At 41.5% G+C, this 9280-nt stretch overlaps 1 protein-coding gene across 2 annotated transcripts; it reads left to right on the top strand.

Moving 5' to 3' along the window:
* Nucleotides 1–2487: 2487 nt before the first annotated feature.
* Nucleotides 2488–9063, top strand: PIGH (phosphatidylinositol glycan anchor biosynthesis class H; the record flags this gene model as incomplete). 2 transcript variants are annotated; one of them, XM_084240929.1, is made up of 4 exons in its annotated part: nucleotides 2488–2673; nucleotides 5881–6090; nucleotides 7108–7191; nucleotides 8971–9063. In XM_084240929.1, the coding sequence occupies 4 exons, from the start codon at nucleotides 2494–2496 to the stop codon at nucleotides 9061–9063; spliced, it is 567 nt and encodes a 188-aa protein (XP_084097055.1). The 2 variants fall into 2 exon arrangements, with proteins under 2 accessions (XP_084097055.1, XP_084097054.1); XM_084240928.1 differs by having other exon boundaries at nucleotides 2494–2673; nucleotides 7111–7191.
* Between the last annotated feature and the right edge of the window lie 217 nt (nucleotides 9064–9280).

Raw genomic sequence — 9280 nt, 5'->3', positions numbered from 1 at the left:
GCACCTCTGGCCTATACCCCAATTCTTCTATGCATAAATAAATAAATCTTAAAAATATATATATAGACAGTGGATCACAGTGGCTACTTGTTCACCAACTACTTCTCTTTTCCTGTTGGGTATGTTGATAGATGGTGTTGCCCAGGCTCCTCTGAAGTTAGGTAAAACCATGTTAATGAGTTATGGCTAATGGAATATGGGTAGAAGCCTTGGTCATAAATCCCTTCCATGTGTGATCCTTCATCTGTTGGTTATATGCACAAGATGCACTGGGGAGAGTTATAAGGAAATTCATGGGTTTGGCAAAACTTTTGTCATCTGAACAGAAGCATCCAAGTGGAACTACTGACAATCAAGAAAGAAACATTGTGTTAAGACACTGAAACTGAGTTCTTTAAGTCCTAGAAGTCTAAGTTTTTATCAGCTGCTCTTACTTGATGATATATTCCACTGAACTTTTGAGGTGGATATATTCCAATAGCTTTTACTTGTTGATATATTCTACTTGAATAATTTAAAGTCCAACACTGACAGTCAAAAGAATCATTCTTTGCTTTTTTTACAGGGTCAGCTGTATCATAGCTGGCATCTAGGTAAATGACAAATACCTAAGTTTCAATTTCTAGTGTAGTGCCAAATTATATAATAGAGTGCAGATGATATCACGATCTAATACAGTAAAGCAGTTACTCGCATACTATTTATCCCTAATAATTTAATATATAAAAGATAACATTATGAAATGAAAACAACTGTGATTTCTACAGATGGTAATACTAACTGGTTTATTGGCTACATTCATAATCAAAAGAAATGTTGCATTTTAAGTAGAAGTAAATGGAAGTAAGGATGAAATGGATTTCATCCATTGAGTCCACATTAAGAACACCATAGGTTTCCCCAAAATATAGAGAGTGTTTATCTCGAGTCGTTGAAATGAGTGGTTTAAATTTTTCAAAATTTCCACAGTAAGGAAATATGTAAAATTATAAAAAATATGATATTTACAAGTCAGAGGGATGTATTGTTTGGTAAGATTCAGGGCATAGAAATAAAATTGAAAAAGTAATACTTCAAGAAAATTCTTTAGGGGAAAAAAAGGGGAAAATGGAGACAAAATACTAGAAAGAGAAATTGAACCTTTCATTACAGGCTTAAAGCAGGTGAGACCTTTCTGCCATTTATCATTATCCACAAATAGATTCTTTAATATGTGATACGGCCTCAAGGCCCAACCATCATAAAACTCTTTTAACAGACCACACGGCCACTCTTGGGCCACACTTAAAGGGAAAAAAAGGGAACCCACAGGTTGCTATTACTCATGAGTTCAGTAATTTTATTACGCATAATTCTGCACCTTCCACTCTTTCTTACCTTCCAACCAGACTTGCCTGCCTCCTCAATGCTCCACGCAGAAGTTTGGGAGACAGAACTCCCAGGCAGAGAAATTTAAACTCGTTAACCAGGCCTTACAAAACCCTCCTGGACCTCATCTACGTGCCTCCCCAATTCTAAATCACATTCCCCAGGCGTCAGCCTCTCACATCTCTTGATTCCTCTAATAAGCCAGCCCAGGTTTCAGGTGGTCCTTCCAGGCAAATTCCTGCTGCAGCGCTCCCCAGACGAGTCAGGCTCATCCTGCAGCTCTAGCATCTTACCTCAAAGAGATTATCCTGCGGCCCTATTGAAAATCCCCAAGCTAGGGCCTCCCCTGGTGGCGCAGAGGTTGAGCGCTGGGCTGCGAAGCTGCCCTCAGCCTCTGCAGCGCCAGTTCGATCCCCGGCCACCTGCTAGCTAGGGCCCACATGGTGCGCAGACCCCTCCTGCCGCCCGCTGCTCCCCTCAGCAGTGTACTTCGGTCCTTCTGCCTGTTCTGTTCCCCGCTCTGGCTCTGGTGGATTCTCTCACCCTCCCGTGCTTCTGACTGTACCCAGTGCTTGTATAAATAAATACATAAATCTTTAAAAAAAAAAAGAAAAGAAAATCCCCAAGCTAGCCACGGATTTCTCTGCAACCATTTCCAGTTTCTCCTAGCAGGAAGACCGCTGTCTGGAGGCAGGTGCCTTATCGGTATTAACTCCGGCATCCTCAGCATCTAACCCTAACTAGCGCAGGATGGATGGATGGAGAAGGGGTGGATGAACGAGTACCTGTGGACTGTCTCCTTGGGGTGCACTCTGGTTTAGAAATAAAAATCACTCTGTGGAGCGAAAGCACATTTCAACGTGTCCGCTGAGCTGCTGGACCCCTACGAATCCCCGCAGCAGACAGTCACTGCACCTCGGCCGAGGCCGGGCGCGGGAAGCTTCACCAGGATTGCGCCACAGCCGGCGGGGGGGGGGGGGGGGGGGAGAGCGGCGACTGCGCCTGCGCGGCGCGGGCGGGGGGGCGGGGCCCGCACCTTTTTCCGGAAGTCGGTGCGGAGCCGGCGAGAGGACGCGGCGGGCGGGCTAGAGCGACGCGGCCCGGCCGGATGGGGGCGAGCCGGCCATGGAGGACGAGCAGAGCTTCTTGGATATCTGTGGTGGCCGCCTGACCCTGCAGCGCCGCTACTACTCCCCCTCCTGTCGGGAGTTCTGCCTCAGCTGCCCCCGGCTCTCGCTGCGATCGCTCACCACTGTCACCTGCACCGTGTGGCTAGTGGCCTACGGGCTCTTCACCCTCTGCGAGGTAATGGCTGGTCGGCCCCTTCCCGCGGGCGGAATTGGGTCCTGGGGGGTGGAAGGGTCTTTAGGGTGTTGGGTGTTGGGGTGGAAGTCAGCTCTCCACAGACCCTCCTCCCCTCGTTGGACTGGAGAGCGGCGAGGCGCTGGTTCTGGGGACGCCATTCTGCTGCTGGACAGCGCTTCTCATTCCGTTTACTGAATTCTGCACTCCAGTGTCTCATCCCTCTTCCAGGTCACACTGCTCTGCATCGTGGTTCCACCCGGCATCCATCCTGCCCTTGCACGGCAGCCGAAAACTTTAGCTTCCAGTGCTCTGTGTAGTACACGGTCATAGTAGTTTAATTCCAAGGGTTCAGAGGCCTGTTAAGTGATCGTCCTCATTTATCATTTTCACTCAGAAGTATCGCTACTAACAATCTTTATAGTCTTCAAAAACTGTTTGCCTCCATAATGTGTGTGGCATGTGTGTTTACACACACACACATTACTTAAAAGCATGATAGCAGCTTTTATAGTTCTTCCTAATCTATTTTTCAAAGCAATCTAACACCCCTTCAAACCCCTCTCCTGATTTTAGGACTTCCTAAATAATTATGAGATTTCCGAGATGGGTGATTTCTAGGTTCAATTTCCAGATCATTTCTATGTTCTCTGAGATTTAGTTTTCACATTTCTAAAAGGGGATATCTGCCATACTAAATCCTCGGTGAGGGTAACGTACAGTAGCTTTGTGACAATTATCAAATAAAAGGAATTATCCTTTTGCTCCTTTCAGGATCAGTTCTAGTTTCATAATGTAGTGCTGTGACTTGAATGTTGATTCCAAGAGTGATCTGAACACTGCTTAGCACTGTACAGCAGTGCTGTATATTTAAGTACAGCAGTGCTGTATATTTAAGTTATTGTTTCCATTAACATCCATTAGCTTTTTTTTTTTCCTGGCCATCAGAGCATATTTCAGAGCAAGGTCATTTAGCATAGGTATGCGCTAAATTAAAACTGCTCTTATTTATACCAAATTGTATCCTAAGGTTGTTGAAATAATGAGTAAGTTGCCAGGACAGTCCTTTTTCCTCTGCCCTCCTGCAGATTTAATATATATTTGACTTTTAAAACTAGCTTGCGTTCTGGCCATATGGCCATGTAAGGAGGAGATACATACTTATTACATGCCAACCAAGTGCCAGACTTTACTAAATGTCTCACTCAACCTTAGAAGTAAAAAAAAGCCAAGAAGGAGTAATTTTTATTTTGTAACAAAGAGTAGTAAGTGGTAAGTAGTCATAGCGCTAGTAAGTGGCCATACCTGGGCTTCAAACCCACTGCTGATGCTGAAACTACCATATTTTAATGTATCCTCCTTGGAAAGGGTTGGCTTAAGCAAAATTTTTAAGAAGTTTGTTTTTATGCCAGCTCCTTTTTGTACCTCATCTTGGTGTACACCCAACAAGTGCTCAGGACTCAGTGATCTTATCTGTCTTTAAATACCATGGCAACACTTCAGGGCTATGTATACCACAGTTTCTTACCTTTTCTCTTATTAAGAACTATTCATTAAAGTAATGACTGAGTAAGAATGAGAAATCTTATGAAGGAATTCATTCAAACATGTAGCGTAACTTAACTCAAACAAAAAATGAATTGCTAGAATTTTAGATAGAAAAAGAAAGTATGATAAAATTCAAGTAGTAATCCTAACTAGTGCTGACCAGGTGATTACAAGATTCCATTTTGGGGGGAGACCAAAATTGTAATAAAGTCTAGCGATGTGGGCTTAGCCTAGGTGACTCCATTTTGGGCCTGTTGTCTCTTTTTTTTTTTTTATACAAGCACTGGGTACAGTCAGAAGTGAGAGTGGGTGAGAGAATTCACCAGAGCCAGAGCAAGGAACAGAACAGGCAGACAAACAAAATACACTGCTGAGGGGAGCAGTGGGCGGCAAGAGAGGTCTGCACGCCATGTGGGACCCTCGCCAGTAGCTGGAGATTGAACCGGCTCTGCAGAGGCTGTGGGCAGCTTCGCAGCCCCGCGCTCAACCACTGTGCCACCAGGGGAGGCCCTGTTGTCTTGCTTTTAACACATCCTTCTTAGTAATTGCTTTTTGGAAATAAAGGAAAAACATGGAAGAAACATCAATAAAACCACTTTCAACCTGAGAACTATTAAAAGCTTATGTGTCTTAGAAATCACAGCCATAAATTGCTACCATTTTTCTGAGTCCTTAACATATCAGTCACAACCCAAAAACAACAAAAGAGCTCCTAAATTATAGGGTCTTTATTATTTAACAAAACGAGAAGTCAGGAGGTAGGAAGATTCCAGAGGGATCTAGAAGCTCATTTGACTTTGGTTCTTTTCCTCTTGCTGCTCTTCCACCCTTAGAATCCTCTACTTGTCTCAATCTAGCCTTCCACATGGACTGGCAGAGGCCTTAATAGTTGCAGACATCAAAATCTCAGGATGAAAGGACCATCTCTTCCTCACATTTTTTATTTATTTTTAAAGATTTATTTATTTATGCATACAAGAACTGGGGTGTAGGCCAGAGGTGCCGGCCAGGTATCGAAATCGTACTGCTGTGGCTGGTGATAGCTTAATAGCACTGTGTCTTTAACCCCTGTGCCACCAGGGAGTCCCCCTTACATCTCTTTTTAAAATGGACTTATGTTTTCTAGAAGTCTCTCCAGGAGATCGCCTTTCCTGTGTCATTGGCCACAGTTGTTTCCTGTGCCCATTTCTAAACTAGTCACTCTAGGAGCGGGGACAGTCATGATTCATGCCAAACTCTCCTGCCTCCTAGTAATAGTACATGCTCCCTGGAAGGATAGAGTCGTTTATGCTATATTGTGTTTAACACTTTATAATTGTTTGATCTATGATTTTGCACTATATGTTCTCGCGAGGGAGCATGGGAGATAATGGTCTGTCCTTCAGTTGTAATTTTGGAAGAAACATTTGAGACTGGTGATGGGTAGTTTGCTGATGGAGATCCTCCTCCCCAGACCAATCCATTGCTCTCTGCTCTTATCGCACAATAGAGCCCAAACAAAAGGGATCTCCTCTTTCTCCATGCATGTACCTCCCAGCTGCTCAACTGAGAGTACAACAAAAAAGGCTTTTTCCCACATTGCCATTGTTAACTTACTAAACAGTACATAGATGCCAAGGACCACTTGGTAATCTTACTGCCTGTGTCTGGCTCTCTCTTCAGAACAGCATGATACTCTCTGCTGCCATCTTCATCACTCTCTTAGGCCTGCTTGGCTACCTCCATTTTGTGAAGATTGATCAAGAGACTCTGTTAATCATTGATTCCCTTGGCATCCAGATGACTTCTTCCTATTCATCAGGCAAAGAAAGTACCACCTTCATTGAGATGAGCAAAGTGAAGGATATCGTCATTAATGAGGCTATTTACATGGTAAGTATTTAGTTGGTAAGCAATGTAGACCTCTCTGGAGCAGGCAGCTCTCTGTGTGTTTGGATATAAACTCTTAATAAAACTTTAGTATTTGATGTTACAGAATTAAACTTAAAGACTGTTCTAGTACTTCTGGTGTTTCCTTTTTCACTGGCATATCTGCAAACCATAAAAATGAAACTTTGAAGACACATCCCTTTATTTTGAATGAGACACAGTAGATTTTCATGGGTAGGAAATCAGCATTCCAGTTTTTCTTTAAAAACAACATTTTATTTTATTGAGGTAATACTGTTTTACAGCACTATGTGTGATTCAGAGGTATAGGATTACACTTCTTCAGGTGTGTATCACCAGCCATGTCCACTACCAAGGCATCCAAGGTTCTCCAATATAGTCCATTGTGCTCCCTCCTCACTGTGCTCTCTCTTCCCCAACCTCTTCTGGTAGCCTCAGTTCTACAGTTGGATTTCTAGGGTTTGTTACTGGTTTGGCTTTATCTGACCCTTTGGTTTCTTAGTCCACATTCTACATAAAAGTGACATCATCCAGTATTTGTCTTTCTCCTGAATTACTTTGCTTAGTATAATCTCTTCCAGTTCTGTCCATGTTGTCACAAGTGGCAAGAGTTATTATTTTTTTTTTTTTATAGCTGAGTAGTAGTCCATTCTTTAATACACCACATCTTCCTGATCTGCTTATCTGTCTTTGGGCACTTAAGGTTTTTACATAGCTTTGCTATTGTCATATACCCCTTCGAGTTAGTGTTTTTGTATTCTTGGGGTAGTCAACTAGAGGTGAATTTGATGGATTGTATTTCAGCTTTATTTTGTAGCTCAGCTTCAAAATAATCTTTGGTGGTTTTATTTTTATTTAAAGGATAAGAATCTATATTTTTTCCTCATTTCAAAAGCTTACCAAGTGGTTTATTACTTAACCGTCTGTGAGCAAGTTTGGAGAAAAAGAAAACAAAAGGAGTTTCACTTAATTTCCGTTCTTTGACTTATTTTCTTACAGCAAAAGGTGATTTACTACCTCTGCATATTATTGAAGGATCCGATGGAACCACACGGAATATCCCAAGTAGTACCTGTCTTCCAGGTGAGCACACAATACTTAGGTTTCTTCAAAGAAATCCTGTACCTTTCCTCTCCTATCCGCATATCCATTGCTACTTATTTTCAGTAGGAATGTAAACTTTTATTGTCAAGATTATTCAAGGATACCTAACAAGTATTTTTAGTGAGAATAAAGAGTTATTTTAGAAGTTCCTTTCTGAGGCAGATAAGTTTTCAGAAATATGAATTCATACAAAGTTTAGAGGGAAAAAAATCAAATATGTAACAACTTGCGCCTTTAAATCAGCATTCGTCTATTTTTACTATCAGTCCTCCATTGTATGATTTCACATGGATGTTACTGATCTACACAGAACTGCTATACATTATTTTGTGTATTGCTTTTAAAATCTAACATGTATGTTTTTATGCATCTGCTTTAACTATATCACATTGAGTATCAGATACAACTATAAATCATGTCCAGGTTATTTTTTGTTTTGATCTCTTATAAAAAAAACACAGAAATTAATAAATTTCTTCGTAGGAAGAAAAGACCATATGCAGTTAATACTCCATCACTGCCTTTCTTTTTTCACAAAGGGTTAAAAATAGCAGCAGCTAAGATAAAACAATTTTTTTTCATAATTCATAATTATTTTATGAAAACTTCTGAATAGTTTTGTAGATTTTTTTCACAGTGTTTGAGATTTGACTACTGAGATTGGACAACTTTTGAGAATTTGTATTTTTTTTTTTTACAGTCTTGGCTAACAGAATTAGCTCCGTTAGAGTTTAATATGTAGGTAAAGGCATTTTAAAGTTAAATTTGTATCTCTTTAAATAATACTTTTCATATTTCCTTCTGTTACCTGTCAATATTGCTTGTTTTAAATGATCAGTCTCCTTTGTCTACTCATAGAGTTTAGATACTGATTGTGCGTTTGTAACAATTCACATATTTTGGGTAATGGTCTTTTATTAAATATGCTTTCCACATATATTTTTCCTATTCTGTGGCTTTTCTTTTACTTTTAGTTGTATTACATGTCACTGTTTAATGATTTTCTAAATTTGTATATTAAACTGCCCTTCTTGTTTCTGGGACTGTTCCATAGCTTGTGATACTTTCTGAGAGGGTCTGTCCTTGTTATACCTTGTGCTTGCTCTTAGATGGAGATTTCTTACATGTCGTTCATTTTTGTACTATGTTTGATTTCTCCTTTCGAATGTTGGCTCCATAAGATCACCACCACCAAGACACCCGTGAACCATCACCAAAGACTCTTTTGCTCTTCCCTCCCATTTTGACCACTTTCCCTCCCCTTCCCCTAATGAAGGTCTCTAATTTAGAGAATGCCTGTTAGTTTTGTCTTTTTTTCCCCCCGATCCCTTGTATGGTTTCCATATGTTCCTCCTATAAGTGAAACCATCTAATATTTTTCTTTTTCCTTCTGACTTATTTCACTGAGCATAATCCCTTCCAGCTCCATCCATATTGCTGAGAATGGCATATCTTTTTTGATTGCTGAGTAGTATTCTATTGTGTATATAAACCACATCTTGGAGACCATGACATTTTGACAAGATTAAAAAACTGTCTTCTGAGCTCCTGCTTCAGAATGTACAGGCTGGCCTGTGGGCCTAGTTTGGAACTCCTAAGAAGGTGCTCTGAGGCCTGAACTTCCTGCCCCTCTGAGCTCACACCTGTGCCACTTAAACCCCTTGCTGTGGGTGAGATTGAGGTTGCACGTGGACGCAGCACCACTAAGCACTCTCTTACGTTCATCTTGACTCTGCATTTCTCCCCTTTGGAATTCAGAGTGCCAAGCCCCGGCTGGACTGCTTGACTGAAGTGTACAGGAGCTGCCAGGAGATCCTGGCACACCAGAAAGCCACATCAACAAGCCCCTGAGTCCCAGCATACAGAAGGCCAGTATTGTCTTCCATGGGAGATGATTCCTAAGCCATAGTGGCTGGTTATTTTCTGTATTCTAGACCACGAGCTGGACACAGTCCTAGAAACCAGTATGGATGCAGTGAATCGAAGAGCTATAGAGCCAGTGACTGGAAACCTAACTCATTGTGTGATGTTGAGCAAAGGATTTATGTGTATTTGAGTGTTCCCCTTG

Source organism: Talpa europaea (genome assembly GCF_964194135.1).
Source record: "Talpa europaea genome assembly, chromosome: 8".
Classification (NCBI taxonomy): Eukaryota; Metazoa; Chordata; class Mammalia; order Eulipotyphla; family Talpidae; genus Talpa; species Talpa europaea.
This window is presented reverse-complemented; position numbering and strand designations above follow the sequence as displayed.